Genomic DNA, 23,193 nt, shown 5'->3' with positions numbered 1-23,193 from the left:
ACTCCAGAACCACAGTTCGCTAATATTGGCATTACTTAGACTTCTCTGATGGTATCTTCCTGGCTGAACAAGCCACAGGAAGATTAACAATGCACTCATAGATAAACTGCACAGTGTTTGCTATCTTTAACGTCACATATATTTTTGAGATACATGGCCCTTGCCTTTCTTTGCCTTTACCAAAGTTCCCAGCTGTTTAGTGAGGGTAATTAGTGAGCAGGTAATGGGGTTAGGCAGACGATGGGGCCGTTTAGAGATTTTAAAACTGGGTGATAAAAGCCTAAAGATATGACTAGAATACTTAATGAGTTACCTATAATCGTTTTTTACTAAGGAAGAAAAATGCTAAAATCTCAGGATGATGGGAGGGAACTGGGATAATAGATGGATTTAAAATTTATAAGGAGAAGGTACTAGATAGGCCTCTATCCTTAAACAAGTCACCTGGTCATTCTAGGCTTCTGAGAGTGGTGAGAAAAATGGTTGTATGAGCCTTGCCATAATCTTTCAGTCCTCCCTAGATATGGGTATGGATATAAAATGGTATATATAAGACTAGTGTTGCCATAGCCCACACATCTATGATACCACCTCTGTTTTTGTTTTCTCTCTGTTATCATCGAAGGCCTGCTTATCATTTTGTCCAGCATTAAATTTCTTCTCTTTGTGTTTTTCTCACTCTCTAACTCCATCGCACAACTTATGACCTTTGTTCATGTTATTTCTTTCTAACTGCCTGCTTTCACCCATCAGCTAGATTGGAGTATAAATCAAAGATTCAGTACAGAAACTGTCCATCAATCACCTCTTAACACAAACTACTGCTACACCAATACTATCGTTACTTCATCAATAACTTATCCGCATGGTAACCCTGGCTTCATCTTACAGGGAATATTTTCTTTTAACCATTCATGTAACCTGCAGTCTAAAACAAATGTTTTTATTTCCTTTCTCAGTTATAATTAAAGATGTTTTTCTCGCAAAATGTTAATTCTGTTTCTCTTTCTACAGATGTGACCTCTCCTGCAGAGTGGTTCTGGCATTTTCCACTTTGATTTTAGACTTCCAGCCTGTACAGTTTATTTTGATTTTCAGAAATAAGGACATGTCAGGAAACCACTGGTCTCAAAAGTAAAGAACATGTTAGAAACAGAAGCATGTTTAGAAGAATGAGGGGAAGTCACATTGAAACCTATCAAATAAAGAAAGACCTAGATAGAGTGGACGTGGGAAGAATGTTTCCAGTAATGGGAGAGTTTAGAACCAGAGGGCACAACCTCAGAATAAAAAGGATGTACCTTTAAAAAGGAGATGAGGAGGAATTTGTTTAGCCAGTGGGTGGTCAATCTGTGAAATTCATTGCCACAGGTGGTTGTGGAGGCCAAGACAACGGATATTTTAAAAGCGGAGACTGATAGGTTCTTGTTTAGTAATAGTCCTGTCCCGTGGTACGAGTTCATTCCAAGAGCTCTCCCGAGTTTTAAAAAAATCAAACTCGTGGTAAGCACGGAGAATGAACGTAGCAGGTACTTCGGAGCTCGGGGATGTCTCTTAGCGGCTCGTACAGCTAACGGCAGGTACTCGGGAAGACTTGCTAATGGCAGGTAAGCACGGGAAGATTTGTGAAGATTTTTCAACATGTTGGAAAATGTCCACGAGAGCCCCGAGTACCGACGAGTGGCCATCACTGTAAATCTCCGAGTTCGAATCAGGGCAAACTCGGGAGAGCTCTTGGAATGAACTCGTACCGTGGGACAGGGCTTTAAGGACATCAAAGGTTACGGGGAGAAGGCAGGTGAATGCGGCAGGTGAATTAGCCATTATCGAATGTTGGAGTGGACTTGATGGGCAGAGAGGCCTAATTCTGCTCCTCTGTCTTATGGTCTTATGTTAATAGGCTGTTGGATCAAATGAAATTGATAAATGAGAGCCAGAATTGATTTGTTAAAGGCAAATCACATTGGACTAACAATTGAATTTTGTGATGGAGAGAATGGAGTAGATTTAGTCTGCATGGGTTTTCAGCTGTTTAATAAAATGACATGGAAAAGGTCAGTGAGCAAAATTGAAGCCATTGCAATTAAAAATCCAGTGGCAGCAAAAATATAATGTCAGGGTAAATAATAATCAGCAAGTAGAAATAACTGAAGAGAGGGTGTTGGACAGTCAGGTTCCAGTCTCGTTGGGACTGTTGTTTTTATGATTTATTTTGAGTGACTGGGTGGAATTCCCAAATATATGCATGATGCGATGCTTGGGAGTGTGTTAAATAATGAGCATGACAATAACAGACTGGTAAAAAAGTGCATGCAAAGACTAGGACAAAGACACACGGCAAATTAAATTTAGTACCGAGAAGTGTGAAGTGATTAATTTTTGGCAGAAAGGTTGATGAGAGACATTATAGCCTAAATGTCATGAGTACAGGAATGGAAAGACGTATGTGCAGAGGTAGAAGAAAACTGATGCACACTGCGATGGTGTACCGGTACAGAGAGAGGTATTCAGTACTAAATCTGCAATTTTAATAAACAAATACATTTAAGTTATTGTCACCACATTCTGGGTGCACATGTGTATAATCTCTCTAAAATGGAAGAGCACTTTGCAATAGTGGTTAGTCATTTATTCATTTATTTTAAACAGGTTAACATTTCTGTTAAGGTAGCATCTAAGGCTAAAGACAAATCAAACTGATAAGTAATCCACCCTTCTATTGCCAGGCTTTGTCCTGTCCCCATAATTTTTGTCCAACTTTCTCCCCCTCTACAATCAGTCTGAAGAAGGGTCACAAAACATCAACTATTCATTTCCATACGCAGATGCTGCCTGATCCACTGTTACTCCAGCACTTTGTGTTTTACACAAGATTCCATCATCTGCAGTTCCTCATTCCTCCATGATAAGTAATCACATTATGTCACACATCTAAAAGATAATTCACAAATTTTTGCACATTGTAAGATTCTACAAGTCACACAGCAATCATTTCCCCCGGATTATTTGTAAAACATTTTTTTTAAATAAAGACTTGCTGACTCACCATTGTGTTTCAGAATAACAGCCATGTAATCCGGTGAGTAGGTACTGATGTACAGGAGGATGCTGGGGGTGTTCGTCGTGCTGAAACTGAAAACCAGGTCCTCTTTGGTTAAGGTCAGGTTGGCGTTTGTTGGCTGCAGTGTACTCTTGAGCTCCTTGGGGGAATCTGCTGAAGACTGGAAGTTGTAACGGATCCAGGTCCCAGACTCAAAAAATCCACCAACATCTGCAAAAATGATCGATGTTAGCACAAGCTTCAAGAAAATAATGAAATCCAGGTGGAAACTTAGATCATAAGCATCTAACTAAAGAAACATACATTGAATGCTTAACAGTAACACCACAAACCCTCTCATTGATCGTATGTATACTTTACAGTTCTGATACAAATGGCAGTTTCAGAAGTTTCACTGCAAGCTATTAGTGGATAAACAAAGTGCTGGAGTAACTCAGCAGGTCAGGCAGTGTCTCTGGAGTACATGGATAACAAGGATATTTTGGATTGGGATCCTTCTTCAGAATGATTGTAGTCGTGGGGGAAAAATGTGGAAGAGAAGCGAGGCAAAGCATGACAAGTCATAGATGGAACCGTGAGAGGAGATTTTGGCTGGCAGAAGGATGGACAAAGGCCAGAGATAAAAAGACAAAAATTGTGAGATAAGGATAGAAGAAACATGAAATGTGAAGCCGGAGTAAGGAATATAGTGGAAGGGGATGAAGGGAAGAGGAAAGTGAAAAACGTGTACGCAGGTGTGACACAAGGAAGGGATCAAGACCCAAAACATTGCCTGTTCATGTTCTCCAGAGATGTTTCTGGACCTGCTGATAAAGGGGCTCTCCCACTTGGGTGACCTAATTGGCGCATTTAGGAGAGTTTGAAAAAATATCATGTTGAAGACCTCCTTCGACTATGTTGAAGTTGCTTCGACTATTTATGACTAGCTTCGGGAAAATTGGACACCGAATAGTGGAGAGTGAAGCCGACCTCCTTCAATCTCCTTTGCCTCCCTTTGACCTCCCTTTGACTATAATGAAGACTATTTATGACTACCTTCGACTACCCTTGATTACCTTTGACTAACATGCCGACCTACTACGACCTAATACGACTAAACCTACGAGTAAAAAAAGTATCGATTTTTTCCATGGCGACCTTTTTTTACTCACAGGCATTTTTCAACATGTTGAAAAATACGCCGCGACCTAGCTGAGGCCTCGAGTACATGGGGACTACTCTCGAGCGTGAAGGAGAGTTACAAAGACCTTCTACGACCTCGTGTCGACCATGCTCCGAGTAGGAGTCAATACAATACACAATAGGTGCAGGAGTAGGCCATTCATTCAGCCCTTCGAGCCAGCACCGCCATTCAATGTGATCATGGCTGATCATCCCCAATCAGTACCCCGTTCCTGCCTTCTCCCCATATTCTTCTCCCCAGTGTTTCCTCATCTCCGTTCTAAATGGCTTACTCCTTATTCTTAAACTGTGGCCCCTAGTTCTGGACTCCCCCAACATCGGGAACATGTTTCCTGCCTCGAGCGAATCCAAACCTTTAACAATATTTTATGTTTAAATGAGATCTCCTCTCATCCTTCTAAACTCCTGAGTGTACAAGCCCAGCTGCTCCATTCTCTCAGCATATGACAGCCCCGACATCCCAGGAATTAACCTTGTAAACCTACGCTGCACTCCCTCAATAGCAAGAATGTCCTTCCTCAAATTAGGGGACCAAAACTGCACACAATACTCCAGGTGTGGTCTCACTAGGGCTCTGTACAACTGCAGGAGGACCTCTTTGCTCCTATATTTGATTCCTCGTGTTATAAAGGCCAACATGCCATTTGCTTTCTTCGCTGCCTGCTGTACCTGCATGCTTACTTTCATATACTGATGTACAAGGACCCCCAGATCCCGTTGTACTTCCCCTTTTCACAACTTGACTCCATTTAGATAACCAAAGTGGATAACCTCACAATAACCCGCATTAAACTTCATCTGCCATGCATCTGCCCACTCCTCAACCTGTCCAAGTCACCCTGCATTTTCATAGCATCCTCCTCACAGTTCACACTGCCACCCAACTTTGTGTCATCTGCAAATTTGCTAATCTTACTTTGAATTCCTTCATCCAAAGCATTGATGTATATTGTAAATAGTTGCGGTCCCAGCACCGAACCTTGCAGTACCCCACTAGTCACTGCCTGCCATTCTGAAAGGGACCCGTTAATCCCTACTCTTTATTTCATGTCTGCCAACCAATTCTCTATCCATGTCTGCACTCTAACCCCAATACCATGTGCCCTAATTTTGCCCACTAATCTCCCAGGTGGGACCTTATCAAATGCTTTCTTAAAGTCCCAGTACACTACATCCACTGGCTCTCCCTTGTCCATTTTCCTAGTTACATCTTCAAAAAATTCCAGAAGATTAGTCAAGCATGATTTCCCCTTCGTAAATCCATGCTGACTCGGACCGATCCTGTTACTGCTATCCAAATGTTCGGCTATCTCATGTTTTATAATTGACTCCAGCATCTTCCCCACTACTGATGTCAGGCTAACTGGTCTATAATTCCCTGTTTTCTCTCTCCCGCCTTTCTTAAAAAGAGTCGAGGGCAAACTCGCCAGAACTCGCAGATTAGGTCGCCCAAGTGGGACAGCCCCTTTACTCCAGCACTTTGTGGAGTTTTTTGTAAACCCACATCTGCAGTTCCTTGTCTAAACATAGATGTTTAAACATAGATGTTGGGTTTATGCCTATAGTTTAATTTTTTAATGAATTAGAGCTACCAACAAAAGCAAAAGGGATGAAGTATTTGACAAATAAATAGGTTAAGTATACAGCCTCTTTGGTCATTTGGACAGAGACTTCATAGTACCTGGACAAAGAGACAGTTGTTCAAAGTTGCAAACTGACAGATGAGATGTGCAAACTGCATATTGCCAAGGAGACTGTACATGTTAGTCTTATAGCAATAAAACAGCCATGAGATAATCTGCTGGAATTTTAGTAGCCTGCTATTCTGTTTCAGCTAACAATAAAAAGTACAACCACCAGAGGATATTTCCTTTTGTTTTTGGGTACCAAGGATTACCTGGATGGAACTTGCAGAGGAAATTGTGCAGAAATAATTGAATGTGGATAAGCGAGGCTGTTTGATTTCGCTCCACATATCACACCGTAAACACTTTGCTCTTCAGGTAATGTGAAGAAAATTAGTTCCTGTAGTGTTCACATTGCAGCATCCATCTATCGCAATTCTTCAATTGCAGCTCATTCACATTGTTCACACAGAAGGTTATATTTGAAAAACCTGCTGCATAAATCAAAAAGCCGAGCTGCTGTGCTGGATCTGACACGAGTCCAACCGTTTTTCTTTATCATCATGATATTGTTGTAATCCTTGTAAAAGCACGATGAACATTCCTAATCCATTCATAAATTTTGATCTGATAGCCACAGCAACACTTTTATTGCTTTATGAAAAATATTTGATTTTTACCATGTCAAGTATCCAATTATTGCACCCAGTTTCATACTATTGTTTATTGCTTTCTTCTCAACTTGAGAGCATTGTGGCCAATTATTTCTATTATTTACCTGACAGAGTATTCTGACTGAGCATTCTCTTCTGTACTTTATTGCTTCCTTGGGAATGATATATTGAAATCTACTTTGGCAATCATGCACTGTTCTACGTGTAAACTTTTCACCCTATCAATTGTATGTATACCTGTAGTTTAGTATAGTTTAGAGATACTGTGTGGAAACAGGCCCTTCGGCCCACCTACTCCATGCCAACCTATGATCACCCGTACACCAGTTCGATCCTACACAATAACAGCTATTTTAGTGACACCATTAATCGTTTTATGTAACTCAGGAAAATATTTACAGGGTGGAAATGTTCAACTCGAGAGGGCATAGCTTATAGGGGGAGAGTTTAATGATGATGTGTGGGGCAAGTTTTTTTTACACAGATTGGTGGGGGCCTTGGATGCACTGCCGGGGAGGGGGGGGGGTGGAAACAGATAAAATAGTGGCATTTAGGAGCAATCCCACCAGCTCATTCCCCCACTGATTTCCCTGTAACCTATTCCCTCTCTCATGCCCATTAACTCTTCCAGCCGGTTCTCCTGTCACCCACCCTGACTTGGGGGAACATATAATATGATTGAGCCAAAGACTAAGCGGAAGCTCAGAGGGGACCGTGCCTTTGCTGTGTCGGCTCCGAGATTGTGGAATGAATTGCCTCTGCACGTTAAACAGGCCCCTTCTCTAGCTGTTTTTAAATCACTCCTGAAGACATATCTATTCTCCATGGCCTTTGTAGACCAGTGAGGTGTCGAATTGTTTATTAACTTTATTTGCTTGGTTTTGCTGCGTTGTTTGTACTTGTGTTTTATGTTTTTTAATTTATTGTTTGGATTTTTGTATGTAATTTATGCGCCTCGTGTTAGTTGTATGTTCTGTTGTTCTGCCTGTTTTATGATGTCTTGCTTGTTTTCTTTTTTCTGTACAGCACTTTGGTCAGCTTTGGTTGTTTTTAAGGTGCTTAACAAATAAAGTTATTATTGTTATTATTATAATGGCCAATTAACTTACCCAAACAGCTCACCTTTGGGAAGTGGGGGGGAAACAAATCATCCAGGGGCAGCATGCAAACTTTGGACAGACAGCACCAGAGGTTTGGATCAAACCCCGATTGCTGGCACCACTGAGATGTTTTGCCAGTTGAGGGGATGTCCATGGTACACTGCAACTTAGTTGCTTGTTGCTAATGTTCTGTTCTGTATGTTTAATTCCCTATATATAATCTGTGGTGCAGGCCCAGAAATGATTAATTATCTCTGGACATATTGTATATTCATGAAGGCAAGCCTTTGACCGGACTTTACAAAACTATTTGGAGTATTGCATTCAATTCTGGTGTTCCCCGCCACAGGAAAGATATGCAGTTTTGGAGAGGGTGCAGAGGAGGTTTGCCAGAATGTTGCCTGGATTAGAGGATTTCAACTACTGGGAGAGGTTAGATAGCCTTGGATTGCTTTCTCTGGAATGTCAAAGATTGAAGGGAAACTTGATGGAAATATATAAATGATGAGAGGCCTAGATCGACAGTCAGAACCTTTTTTACCAGGGTGGAAAAGTTTAACTCTAGAGTGCAAGGGTATGCTGAGAGAGGGGGAAAGTTTAATGGAGATGTGTGGCACAAGTTTGTTTTTATGTAGTGTGTGGTGGGGGCCTGGAACGCATTGCCTGGGATAGTGGTCGAGGCAGATATGATTGTGGCGCATAAGAGGTTTTTAGATAGCACATGGAAGTGCAGAGAATAGAGGGATATGGATCATGTACAGGCAAATGAGATCAGATTAATTTAACAGCATGTTCAGCACAAACATTGTGGGCTGAAAGGCCCGTTCCAGTGCTGTACTGTTCTATGTTCTATGAAACCTCCTGACATTTTAATGTCAAATGCAGCTGTGAAGCTCTATATATAATTGTTATTTAATGTTTGATTTAGTCTAACAGTGTAATAATATGGCCGTTAGATAATGAATGCCTGTTATTTTTACTGTTGTATCTAGTTATTATTTCAACAATAATGAATGGTACTGCGCACTAAACTTAATTATAAAGTTGAGCTGAGTCAATTTTATTTGCTCTAGTCAATAGCACGTAACTGCTATTATAACAAGACTGAGTTCTCCAAGCTGAGGTCATGACTCCAGGAATTCAGGAAGCCATATTTAGTTAGCATCTTGTGATAAGAGCTCATTTTATTACGATAATATCTTAGAAAAATAATTTAATAGTAGCATGTCTAACAACTTGTATGGTGAGATCAGATGTTGGAAAAAAGGGTATATTGCAAACATTAACTCAATTAAACAATTCAAAAGGGAATTAAATACATTCCACTGCAGTGGGGAGCAGAGGAATGATGGTGCACATGTTTACTGTACGTTTAGGAAGCCAAAGCTTCTTTAGCAGCTGGTCATAAGCTCACAACCTAAACTGGCGTAGATTGGTTTTAAGTGAGAGTGGAATGATATAATAGGAATCTGAGGGGCACCATTTTCACTCATTGGGGGTTAGGTAAGCGGAATGGGCTGCCAGAATGAGTGGTTGAGGCAGGAGCAAAAACAAAATTGAAAAGGCACTTGGACTAGTACATGGATAGTAAAAGTTGAGGAGAATATAGACCAAATGTGGGAAAATTGGACGTGCTTAGATGGGGAATCTTGTTCGACATTGGAAGAGTTGGGCTGAAGGGCCTGTTTCCGTGCTACATGACTCTATGACTCTTTGACTCTAACTCTATCAACTAAAATTACAAAGTTAGCCCAGGGATGCCATCTATTGCAATTTTTTCCCAGGTAATGCAAGGGTTTGGATTTGGAAATTTATTGCCATCTCTTTGTCACTCAGTCTAAGTACATGAATTCCTTAGCTAATGACACTGGGATCACCTTCACGCCAAGCAGTCCTTGAGGACAGCTCTGGTATTTTCCCAATTGGTCAACTGTAATTTGCCCTTTGTGAAGAAGGAGTGGATGAGAAAGCAAAATAACATAGAACTAGTATGATCAGGTGATCAATGTTCGACGTGGACTCAGTGAGCCAAAGGGCCTGCTTCCATTCTGTATCTTTAAGCTGTACTGAATAATAACATACAAATATCAGATCGGGCCTAATTTGCGTGTTGGTGAAATGTTAGAACTTAAGAAATAGAACTAGAGAAGGCCATTGGCCTCTTATACCTGCTGTTCTATTTAATAAGATCCTCTGCCATAGTGAAATTTTAAGGTGTCATATTTGGCCTATTATATACTTGCAGTACAGAGCCTTCATTTGTTCATGTTCTTCCCCCGATTCATCTTAAATCATTTAAAACATTTCTATTAGCACCCGTCAATATAAACAATAAATCAAATGATTTTAAAAATCTATCAAGTTGATAATGCATAGTTAAGTTTGATAAACGTACAAATTAATGTCCAGGAACAGAAAGTTTAAAAAAAATTTCTGTTACAGAAAAACAGTGATGTAACACATTTTCAGAGGCATAGCTTCACAAAAATTCAAGTTATCCCACAAACCCCCTGACAGCTTTATGAATCAGTGTTGAAAAATTATAGCTTTAATTTCTGAAGCACCCAAGCTATTTGAACTTCATTATTATGCACCCTGCTGTGTAATCTCTGTTCCTTAATGTCTTTATATTTACAATCATTATTCCTCTACTGGTTAAGTTACATTTCACTTGAGAAATATGGCTATAAATGTTAAAACATGATATTTTGGATTAAATTTATCAGACAAGCGCAAACCTAAGATAAAAGCTAATCATGGTTCTAAAAAATGTATTTAAATATTCTGTAATTATTTATTGGGGATAAACTTCTCCCTCTACCCGGGGCACTCTCATTGCATCAGCTAGTGAAGAAAGAAAACAAATTAAATATTAATAGTGTTCTTTGAACCTCGGTAATAAATCCATAATTAGCCATTTGTTAATATATGTAGCTTATATTTGAAGTGCAGTACAGATATTCATGAATTTACAAGTTTTTAATTATTATTATATATTGACCCGGTGGTAAATGGGGAACGCAGTTCAAATTAAACATCTCAACTGTGCTAGCAGAAGAAAATTATCCAAGTTAAAATTGTGGGCAGAAAAGGAATGTTAATCATACATTGTAATGATGTGAATATTCCTGCACACTGTTTGACACGTATTACCATATCAGCAAGCATCATCACAGTTTCACAATAATCTTGTGAGTATGAGCTTAGTTTCAATAACATTGAAAGTAATGGCAAATCTTGAGACCTCATGCTCTGGCCACTATCTCACCAGTACCCCTCTCCTCGTTATACCGCCATTTTTCCCTCTCCACTCTCAATCCTGATGCAGGGTTTCAACCCAAAAGGTGGGCAATTACTTTACCCGCTAAGATGCCACATGACCCGCTGACTTCCTCCAGCAGATTGTTGCATAGAATGATGGAATGGATGTGCCACAGAAAGAGCCCCACTGGGTTTATGTCAGTACCTAACAGAGCAATCCCAGCAGTCGCGTTTCCTTGCACTTTCCAAGAGACCCATTTCCCTTATAAACAAAGAGTGAGAACATAGAATATTACAAATCAGGGACAGGCCATTCGACCCTCAATGTCTGCGCTGAACACAATACCAAAATAAACTAATCTCATCTGCCCGGACGTTATCCATATGTCTCCATTCCCTGCAAAAGGTCCATAAATGCCCCTATTATATGTGCCTCCACCACCCACCACCCTCTGTGTAAATTAAAACTTGACTCGCATGTCTACTTTAAAGTTTAAAGCTATGCTCCCTCCCACCATAAAGGTATGCCTTCTAGTCTTTGACATTTCCACCCTGGGGAAAAAAGGTTCTGACTATCAATCTCTGCTTCTTATAATTTTATATACTTCTATCAGGTCTCCCCTCAATTGTCCGTGGTCTAACGTCTGTCCAACCTCTCTTAGTAGCTAATACCCCCAAATCCAGGCAGCATTCTGGGAAACCTCTTCTGCATCCTCTCCAGTGTGGAGTCTGTGAGTTCTCCCTGCAAGCACTTGGATCTCCTTGGGTGCTCCAGTCTCCTTCCACATCTCAAAGGTTGCTAGCTAAATGTCAACTGTAAATTGCCCCTGGTATAGATGGTTGCTAGGAGATTCAGAGGGGTGGCAAAGGAATGTGTATACGAATGGGTGACAGGGAAAGGAATGGGGAATAGGATTGTTGGGATTGTTCTGAGAGCTGTCATGGATTTGATGGGCCTGCTTCTAGGAAATATGAGAACAATGAGATTTCTTCATAATCTTCTTTGCTGCATAGAAAAAATCAATTCAAACCAACCTTATAAATCAGATAAAGAAAGTAAATTAGAGGAATTCAATCAAGGGTGTAAGATTGGGGAATGTTCCTGTGACGAAGAGGGTCAAGGGCATTTTTAAATGAAAGGAAATTGAAGATTAACGATGTTCCCAGAATGTTCCTTTTGTCAAGTGGCGCACGAGTAAATTAGTTCTAACTTTCTCTTCCTTGATTTGCCTAAACAATATATTGCTAGTTAATGTTCGAGGCAGAGATAATGAAGTGATGAATCATTTTTATTGCACTGTATTAAACATTGTTTAAGTGAGGTTTTATCTCATTATGCTGCAATTTTAATCTTTGTGTCAGGCAGGACTATTAAGATGATAGTTAAAGACTTACAAGAAATCCAAAGGATAATGTCTGCTTATTACATGTTGAAGTGCAATGTATGGATTCAACAGTTACAGGCAAATAAATATTTCTATCCTCACGCGAGGAAATAAATATCTAGGTGTATTCCAAATAAATGTGTCAACGTGGATTTTACTGTATGCCTCCCTGAAGTATATTTACAGAGAACAGATTTAATTAAAATATGTTTGCATTATGATCATACATCTGGTGTGATTGGTAAAAATAAATCCTTTATTAATACGCTCAAATCTGATCACTTCTCTACAATTGTTACCATATTTAAGGAGCTATGAAGAAATTTAATGTGATTGCACAAAAATACAAGGATTGTGTTAGCTGGTGTATAATGACAAAAATGTGAAGGAAAGTGCAGAATATGTCGGATTTTACAAGTTTTATTATAACTTGACACTAAATTTCCTGAAAAAAATTAATAGAAGTAATCCTAATATTGAGAACAAAAGTCCATAAATGGTTTAACATTGAGAATGCTCATCGATAAGAAGCTGAAGGTGAAGAACCATGGAATTTCAATCGCTCACAACATCATAAGTGATAGGAGTAGAATGAGGTAATTCGGCCCATCAAGTCTACGCCACCAGTAAACCATGGCTGGTCTATCTCTCCATCCTATCCCATTCTCCTGCCTTGTCCTCATAACCCCTGACACCCATACTAATCAAGAATCTATGATTCACAACTCTCTAGGTGAAAATGGTTTTCCTCATCTCCGTTCTAAACGACCCCTTATTCTTAAACTATGACCCCTAGTTATGGACTGCCCGAACATCGGGAACACGTTTCCTGCCTCTAGCGTGTCCAATCCCTTAATAATCTTATACGTTTCAATAAGACCCCTCTCATCCTTCTAAACTCCAGTGTATACAAACCCAGTCGCTCCATTCTTTCAATATATGAGAGTCCCACCATCCCGGGAATTAACCTCGTGAACCTATGCTGTACTCACTCAATAGCAAGAATGTCCTTCCTCAAATTTGCACATCAAACCTGCACACAATACTCTAGGTGTGGTCTCACTAGGGCCTTGTACAACTGTAGAAGGACCCCTATGCTCCTATACTCAACTCCTCTTGTTATGAAGGCCAACATTAGCTTTCTTCACTGCCTGCTGTACCAGCATACTTACTTTTTGTGACACCTAGATCTTGTTGTACTTCTCCTTTTCCTAGCTTGACACCATTCGGATAATAATCTGCCTTCATGTTCTTGCCACCAAAGTGGATAGCCTCACATTTATCCACTTTAAACTGCATCTCCCATGCATCTGCCCACTCACTTAACTTCACCCTGCATCCTCATAACATCCTCCTCACAGTTCACACTGCCGCCCAGCTTTATGTTATGTGCAAATTTGCTAATGTTACTCTTAATCCCTTCATCTAAATCAAGGTTGGCTGCAGAGGTTTTGCAGGGCAATCGCTCTACAAAGCCTTGAGTGCACTGGACATCAACGGAGTGGTGAGGAGAAGAGCCATCAAGAACACCACAGAGGGAGCGGAGAAGGCCTTGAGATGGCTCTAGATCAGGGGAGAAGGTCCATGGGGAGGAGCGAATGCCACCTGAAACACAAGTCGTGGTCTGGTCAACCACGGCTGGGTCGCCTAGGCGAGGGTGTTTGATGTTGAAAGACCCGAAACGCCCAATGACCCCAGGTTACATCACTGATGATGTGTCTGGAGCATCAATAGATTTATTTTTGTAAGATCAATTGTAAATAGCTGCCGTCTCAGCACCAAGCCTTGCGGTACCCCACTAGTCACTGCCTGCCGTTCTGAAAGGGACCCGTTAATCCCTACTCTTTGTTTCCTGTCTGCCAACCAATTTTCTATCCATGTCAGCACCCTACCCCCAATACTATGCTCTGTGCTCTAATTTTGCCCACTAATTCCTATGTGGGACCTTATCAAATGCTTTCTGAAAGTCTAGGTACACTACATGCACTGGCTCTCCCTTGTCCATTTTCCAAGTTACATCTTCAAAAAATTCCAGAAGATTAGTCAAGCATGATTTCCCCATCATAAATAAGTACACATTCCATAAGACACATGAAGACATTTTTTTCTAAATGCATCTTTTTTATGTTTGTGATTATTTGAAATATATACTGTATGAATACTTTGTTGTTCACCAGTGGCAATATCTTGTTATTTACCTTATTATAACTTTGAAAACTTATATCTCCCTACACTGAAATTTCTCAACATAAGTCTCATTTCAATGCTTCATTCATTCTGTGAAACATTTTGGTGAAGTTTCAATTCATGTCCTATTGAGGGGTTATAAAGTCATAGAATCAAACAGTGTGGAAACAGGCCCTTTGGCACAACTGGCCCACACAACCAACATGTCCCATCTACATGAGTTCCAACTGTCTGTGTTTCGCCTATATCCCTCTATACTTGTCCTGTCTATGTACCTGTCCAATTGTTTCTTAAATGTTATGATAGTCCCTGCCTCAACTACCGCCTCTGGCAGCTCGTTTCCATACACCCACCACCCTTTGTGTGAAAATGTTACCCCTCTGATTCCTATTCAATCTTTCCCCCTTCACCTTAAACCTATGTCCTTTGGTTATTGATTCCCTTACTCTCGGCTAGAGACTCTGTGTCTACCCAATGTGGGAAAATGTTACCCCTCAGATTCCCATCAAATCTTTTTCGTCATCACCTTAAACCCATGTCAACCTATGTCAAACTTATGTTCAAAATTTAAATCTATCGCAAGTTTAATTTTTTTAGTTTAGAGATACAGATGTGGAAATAGGCCCTTCGGCCCACCGAGTCCGCACATTAAAGGGCCTGTCCCACTTGCGTGTCCTTGGCACGCAAATTACGCGACCTCATGGTCGCGTTGAGCCGCGACAGCCCCACGAAGGTCGGGCGCGATTACATGCGTATGCACGGCCGCCTGGAGCGCGTGAAGTCATTTGAAGATGGACACAAAGCTGGAGTAACTCAGCGGGACCGGCAGCATCTCTCGAGAGAAGCAATGGGTGACGTTTCGGAGCCCCACGCGATGTCGCGCACAACCACATACCCCTTCACGCTTCTAAGTGAGAGTGGCCCCGTGCGGCCATACGATGCCCGTGCGCCTCAACGCGACCACGAGGTTGCATAATTTGCGCGCCAAGGACACGTAAGTGGGACAGGCGCTTAACACACTACCCTACACACACGAGGGACAATTTACTCATACACCAAGTCAATTAACCTACTATACCTGTACGTCTGGAGTGTGGGAGGAAACCATAGATCTTGGAGAAAACCCACGCGGTCACGGGGAGAACGTACAAACTCCGTGCAGACTGCACCTGTAGTCGGGATCGAACCCGGGTCTACGGCACTGCAAGCACTGTAAGGCAGCAGCTCTACCGCTGCGCCTCCGTGGCCACCCTTAATGTTCGCGGTAACCTAGCTTTTGTATTCATTGGCTTTAAATTGGATTTAGTGGGATTATCTATTTCAGATCTGGCCTTTTAAAAGGTTATGAATTGAATGTTAAGATCCCAGTACCCTCCTACTCAATTTGAAAACATTTTCGTTTAGAATTTTTGTTTAGAATATATTTTTTTACTTCATCTTTCCTATGCAGTAATATGATAATTTATGTTTCAAACGAATATAGCCTTTCATCCGTATGGGTGTCAGGGGTTATGGGGAGAAGGCAGGAAAATTGGGTTAGGAGGGAGTGATGTATCAGCCATGATTGAATAGTGGTGTAGACGTGATGGGCCAAATGGCCTGATTCTGCTCCAATCACTTATGATACAGGTACACAAAAAAGCTGGAGAAACTCAGCGGGTGCAGCAACATCTATGGAGCGAAGGAAATAGGCAACGTTTCGGCCCGAAATGTTGCCTATTTCCTTCGCTCCATAGATGTTGCTGCACCCGCTGAGTTTCTCCAGCTTTTTTGTGTACCTTCGATTCTCCAGCATCTGCAGTTCCTTCTTAAACACTTATGATACAGGGTTGATTAATTGATGATCTACCTTGCACATCAGTACCAATGTTCTATGAGCTTATGTCATACCTTTTGTACAGAAGGGGCCATCATACGCAGTGCGCATGCAGTCACATGAGTAGCCATTATATTTTTCCACACATTTTCCACCATTTCGACAGTACATGCCGTAGCTAGTGCAATGGCCCGAGCAGCCAGGCTTCACCCCAGGAGTGATTTTTGCTCTCTCCTCCAGGTCCAAGGTGATCCCATTCATCCTCAAAGATCGGATGCATCCAAGGTAGCCCCGCTGGCCACCTGCAGCACCTGTCAGGTAGAGAAAAAAAGCAAAATGCAAGAAGAATTGGATGAGACAGAAATTGTGGCCTGTGGGCTTTCACTCTTTTGGAGAGCGATGCAAATGTTTACTGTATTGTCAGTGTAAGTTGCATTGCAGACAGACAAACCTTCTTTAATCTTTTGACATACTTTAAAGGAATCATTCCACAAAACATTGGCCATTCATTAACCTGGCAAAACCTGTACCCTATACCTCCCCCTCGACACATAATCCTCCAACATTTTCGCCACCACCAACGGGATCTCACTACCAGCCACATCTGCATTCTGCAGAGACCGTTCCCTCCGCAACTCCCTGGTCAACTCGTCCCTTCCCACCCAAAGCACCAGTTAATTTCCCCAACAACACCTGTCCCAATACCTACCCCTCAACTCAATCCAAGGACCCTGACAGTCTTTTCAGGTGAGACAGAGGTTCACTTGCACCTCCTCCAGTCTCATCTCCTGTATCCGCTGTTCCAGGTCTGGACTCCTGTATACCGGCGAGACCAAGTGCAGGCTCAGTGATGGTTTCACTGAACACCTCTGCTCAGTTCACCTAAACCTACCTGATCTCCCGGTTGCTGAACACTTTAACTCCCCCTCCCATTCCCACACGGACCTATCTGTCCTGGGCCTCCTCCATTGTCCGAGTGGGGCCCAGCGCATATTGGAGTAACAACACCTGATATTTCGCTTGGGCAGCTTACACCCCAGCGGTATGAATAATGACTTCTCTAACTTCAGTAAGCTTTGTCTTCCCTCTCTCTCCATCCCTCCCCCCATCTCAGTTCTCTGATTAGTCTGACTGTCCTCATTTACATTTGATCTCTGTTTGTTCTGTTGTTACCTTCTACCAGCCAACAATGATCTATTCTATATTATCCTTCATCTTCATTGATCTCCGAGGCTTCGGCCGCGAGCCCTGTGGACGGGGTAACATCGGGAGCTCGCAGGTCACTGGTTGGTGACCGATTCTCGGGAGCTCCCGCAACAGCAGCTTCGTCCGCTGGACTGGAGGGTAGCAGCTTCGTCTGCCCGTTCGCGGAGCTTAAAAATCGGCCGCGGGATTTACCATCACCCGGCGAGGGCTTCAACATCGAGAGCCTCGATCACCTCAACGCAGCGGGAGAACAAGCAAGGAAGAGATAAGACTTTATGTCTTCCATCACAGTGAGAAGGTGCCTGGAGATTCACTATGATGTATGTTTGTGTTAAATTGTGTTCATGTTGCGTTTTTTTTTTCCTGTCATGACTGCATGCTACGAAATTCTGTTCGAACTTAGGTTTGAATGACAATAAAGGAAATTGAATTCAATCTATTCATCCCCTTTGTCTCATTTTCACACCTTACATTTCCTTATATCTGTATGTTCCTCTCCCCTGATTCAGTCTGATGAAGGGTCTTGACCCGAAATGCCACCCATTCCTTCTATCCAGAGATGCTGGCTGCCCTGCTGTTACTCCAGCATTTTGTGTCTATCTTTGGTTTAAACCAGCATCTACACAACCTTCCTACAACGTTGCATGGTAAATAAACAGCTGATTAATATAGAAACAAGGAACTGCAGAAGCTGGTTTACACAAAGCACTGGAATTACTCAGTGGGTCAGACAGCATATCTGAACAACATCGATAGGTGACAATTCGGGTCGACCCTTCATCAGAGTATGATTTAAGGTGATTTAACCAAAGTGTGAATCAATTTAAGAATTGTCTGAGATGTGGTTACAGATCCAAAACTAGAACAGAGAACTGAATGAACAGCGCCTGGACCAAATGTTTGATCAGTTTCACCCATCTTAAATTCTCTGAATGGACATAAATAATTGGGAAATATATAGTGCTCCAGCCCAGAAACACAATTAGTGCTTTGGTTTTATTCTTTAAAAAAAGTTTTCATGGCTTTGCTGTGACTCTGATTGTGAGAGTTATGGGATAAGCATCTAAATGTGCCATCACCACCACTATGTGCCATCACTGGAACTTCTGCTGGGAAAATATAGATTTTAAATTTCCAAGAGTTGAAATGATATTAAAATCATTGCAAGCAAGATTTTCATTGCACCTGTACTTCACTGTACCTGTGCATATCAATAAACTCAATTTACCGTTGACTTGAACTTTGGGTAAAGTGGCTGTGATGTTGATGATTGAATTGATATGTAAATCACTTGCAGTGAATGGCAAGGTGAGATGAGGAGATTATCATTCCTCTTGCAACTGGTAAGAGAAGATATTGTTTCTCTCAAAAAAGATACGGATGAAGGATGACATTCTGCCATTTTGAACTACATATAGGTGAATCAGATATGTAGGAAAGAACTGCAGATGCTGGTTTAAATCAAAGATAGACACAAAATGCTGGAATGACTCAGCGGGACAGGAAGCATCTCTGAAGAGAAGTCTGAAGAAGGGTCTCGACCCGAAATGCCACCCATTCCTTCTCTCCAGAGATGCTGCCTGTTCTGCTGAGTTACTCCAGCATTTTGTGTCTATCTTAGACAAATCAGACGATCAGTTTAGTGATGGATAGTAAAATATATTGTACTCTTTCTATACTATGTTTGTGTATTAGACTCTTTAACTAAGGAAAACTGTTTTAATTTGAAATAATGTAATTATTTGAATTGTTGACTTAAACAACATGATTATTTTTATGCTTGAGGTAGCCCTTTAAAAGAATAACTTCTGTTGTTAGTGTATTTCCAGTTGCAAATGCCGATGACACAAGCAGATGTCTCTTGATGCTTCATTGCAAAGATTAAGTTACAAATATGATAATGTTTTTAATTTCCTGTTTTAATCGTTCCATTTCTATAGAACAGAATGCCGAATTAATGTGCCATTCTTTCTGTTAGACACTTAAAATGTCCATGTCTATCAAATCTGATCCAATTCATGATAATTACTGTTCTCAATCAAGGTTTAGTTGGGAGCCCCATCCATTTTTTTCCCCTAACCTTGTCTCAGTCAATTAATGACAGTAGTTGCAAGTGATGGATTGCGACTGGTGATCAACCATTAAAATAGCTTTGGGGATTGAGAAACTACCTACCACCCCAGTTATATTGCCTGTGACCATTCAACCATTAAGAAAGAGGAACAACTAACAGTAAAATTAATGAAAGCAAAGAGAATTATGATTTTTCTTTTGAAAAACTGTTAAGTTTTTGTACCAGGAAACTGTTAAGTTTCCAGGTACAAAATGCCAAATATTACAATGAATTCAAAACTTCCACTGTTTTTGGAGATGTTTTATTCTTTATATCTGCACATTCTTATTTAGAGTTATTATATTAAAGTCCAAAGAAGAATTTAAAGAACCTAACTAAATTTGTGACCTTTCTGCCAAATGTCTATTAGAGCTATAGTGGCAATAAGCTGAAACCATCATGCATTTTGGGCTTCCAGCAATGTGTAATGAGGATGAAATCATTACACCACCAGATAGTGCAATTAACCAAGATGATTCCAAAATTTATCAATCAATAATCCCAGTTTTGCTTCACTAATGGAAATGAAAATCTATTGCATTCTATAAAGAGTGTGTGACTTTACCAAGTTGCTGCCAGGCTGTGAAAGCAAAAAAAATCCCAAAGATTTCTCAAGCACTGATGATAATTAAGTACGAATTACTAAGTAGTACAATTGGCTTGTTTCATCTATTACTGCATTTAAAATTCTTTGCAAAATAATTTTTTCCAGTTAGGTGTTTGAGTGAAAATGCTGTGAATATAGCATGCAAGGCAAACAAGAAGCAGCTGAATATTGAGGGCATTTGTCCACGAAAGCTGACCCAGTCATTCCATTAAATACTTCAGTCCAACTACACTTTCTTCATTTCCCTTCACTCCCAAGAATGTATTTGGAGCAAAGCCATTTATGCATGGAAGGATTAAGATATTTTATATAATTCCTCTTTTTTGTACCAACTGAAGACCAGACTTTAATATAACCACACACCTGTTTGTTTTTTTTCAGATTAATTCAATGTTCTACAGCAACAAAGCATTTAAATAGTTGAAACAAGCATCCTGAGAGTTTGAATTTGTTAATGTAATGAATGACATGTTAATTTCTTACCCACATAGAGTTGGCTGTAGAGTTCCAGTCTAGTGTGACCCTGGGTTGGTGCCTTTCTGAAGTCCCTGCGTAGTAGATCTACTTGTAGGCTTGCTTCTTTTACACTGCGTTCAGCAACGACTCGATGCCACTGGTCATCATTCAAAGGATTGGGGGATTTCACTACAAGTTCCACTGGGCCATTCCCCACGTCAAATGAAAATGCCACATCCGTTGGTGCTGAAGATAAAATTATCATAATTTAATTTGGTTTTAATATGACGTAAAGGTTAGGCTGATTGGGGGGTGGAGGGGTGGGGGCAAGAAGAATGTGGTGATGACAGTGAGATAAAATGTGGGCATGAATGAGAATAATCAAGGTGCAACACCCTATAAGGTGCCTGAAAAAAAGAGAGAGAGGACTCACTACTAACTGTGCCTTGTAGATTTGGAGTGAGACTGAGCTGCCGAGAGGGAGAGGGAAAGAAAGAGACAGAGAGAGATGGAAGGGGGAACAGAGAAGGGGAGAGAAGAAGGAGGGGGAGAGGGGGGGGGGGGGGGGGGGGAGAGTAGGGCAGCAGTTGGGGTGGGGTTAGGTCCGGATTCCTCCCTGATTTATCTTGTTTTACACAAGGAGAAACCGAAAAGAAAATTGCAGACTTCATTGTATTCATACAATGTTCATAACTTCCCTTAATGGTTTTCGTAAAACTGGAAATCGTAACATGTAGTACACATTCATATTTCATTTTATGACAATTTTGCAGACATTAGCTCTTTCTGCTTATTATGTATACCTGGTTTTAAAAGTTACGCATTCTTAAAATCCTACTGCATTGGATAAAGATCTTATGTGCCCAAAAAATCATGATTGTTTTTGAAGTCTGAGCAAAAAAAAAATCTTTAATTGGAGGAATTTCTACATATAAAGTTGAGAAGATCACAATAATTTCAGTAGCTTTACTTGTCACGAGCACACAGGAAGACAATGAAGATGACTGAGAGAGTCTACTTCCCATGGGGAATGTGATAATTACATTACCAATCATTGAAAAATGATATACACTTCTGTGGTCATTTCATAATTGCCCATATGTCAAATCAGACAAAGTATGAAAAATGGACACATTTGCTCATCTGACCTCTGATGAGCCACCAACTGTCTTATAAATCTGTATGAATTCAGGGAGATGTTCAAATGCATCTTCCTGAAATTGAAGAATCATGTTAAAACAACAGGATTTGTCCTCAGAAAATGTAACTAAATTGTCTACCCTATATCGTCTTTATATCTTTACTCAGGTTATATCACTAGAAATATTCCAGATTCATTCTTTTCTTATTATCAGTAATAATTTGCATTTATATCACAAGCATACATTAGGATCATGATATACTAACCACAAATAAATTCCAATGATTTTTTAAAAGTCGTTGTCACATCAAATCTTGATCCAGTTAACAAATATCACATCTAGCATCTGTTAGGGTGTGACCATTCTGATTATTCAAAGTGCTTGGCCAAATTGCCCCAAAAAGATCAAAGAATAATTTTAAATTTTACACACGCTATACCAAACTTACATATGCTAAATCTTAAATTATTGTTGCCTCTTTCAGCCGGGTTGTGAGGAGATGCACAGTCCTTTTAGTTTCCAGCTCATAATTAGTGTGGCCTACTCATGAGGGTGAGAATAGGATTTACTTTGACTGCAATAAGGGTTTATTTGGAGAAGATTTTGCATAGGATAGATTTGTTGGGCAGGCTGTGGCAGAAGAGGATTGATAGGGCAATAAAATGCACGAACAAAACAAATGGACTCTCAATTTGATGTTATCATTTCAATGCAATTAATTCTGATTCATTTTGGCATAGAATTTTCAAATTCAACTATTTATAAAGCATATTTGAGAATGTCTATCCTTTCCACGGAAAGCATAGTCCCTTCTCCATAACTCTCCTCGTCTTCTGGCAACATTTGACTGGTATACCTCCTGGCACTTCCACAGCAGAACTGACCCCCAAATGTCTGTTATCTCCCAAAAGCTGAACTTCCAAGGCAAGCATCCAATGTAGTCACAACAAATCTAACAGAACTCGGAGCTTCATTATTGTTGTTATTAACCTTTTCAGTGCTTGTTTCCCGTGCCAATGGTGCGATGACTAAATCCAGAGGCTGCAGACATTTTGAACAGTTCATGGACCAAGATTCTCTGCCTGTTAAACCAGATTCAGATTCCAGTAATCTATTTAAAATGTAGCTCAGCATTGTCCAAACAAACATCTTCTAGAGGATGGACTAACCATGTATCAACATGCAGGCAAATCTGATGTCACATTAACTTATGGAGCAACATTGATTGCAATTGTTTAATGGTCATGAAGAGCTCTAAAACATCTCAAAGTTGTGTAAGATATTATATAAACAAAGGGTCTTTCCTTTCAAACCTGTATCTTATCTCATATTTTTCCCTCAACATGTCAAAAGGTATTTAGCCGATTAACATAAATAT

The 23,193-nt window shown here is 40.6% G+C and overlaps 1 protein-coding gene across 2 annotated transcripts in view; it reads right to left on the bottom strand.

The window, feature by feature from the left end:
* Positions 1 to 23,193, bottom strand: part of LOC129710200 (contactin-associated protein-like 2) — a 1,639,166-nt gene that overhangs the window by 123,319 nt on the left and 1,492,654 nt on the right. For both annotated transcript variants that reach the window (XM_055657015.1, XM_055657024.1), the window contains exons 17-19: positions 20,701 to 20,919; positions 16,366 to 16,602; positions 3,047 to 3,271 (exon numbers count right to left, since the gene is read on the bottom strand). In XM_055657015.1, coding sequence (XP_055512990.1) covers positions 3,047 to 3,271; positions 16,366 to 16,602; positions 20,701 to 20,919 — 681 coding nt within the window. The remainder of the gene's footprint in view (positions 1 to 3,046; positions 3,272 to 16,365; positions 16,603 to 20,700; positions 20,920 to 23,193) is intronic.

The sequence above is a fragment of the Leucoraja erinacea genome, chromosome 2, assembly GCF_028641065.1.
Source record: "Leucoraja erinacea ecotype New England chromosome 2, Leri_hhj_1, whole genome shotgun sequence".
NCBI lineage: Eukaryota > Metazoa > Chordata > Chondrichthyes > Rajiformes > Rajidae > Leucoraja > Leucoraja erinaceus.
The sequence above is the reverse complement of the archived record's forward strand: the minus strand, read 5'-3'. Positions and strand labels throughout refer to the sequence as shown.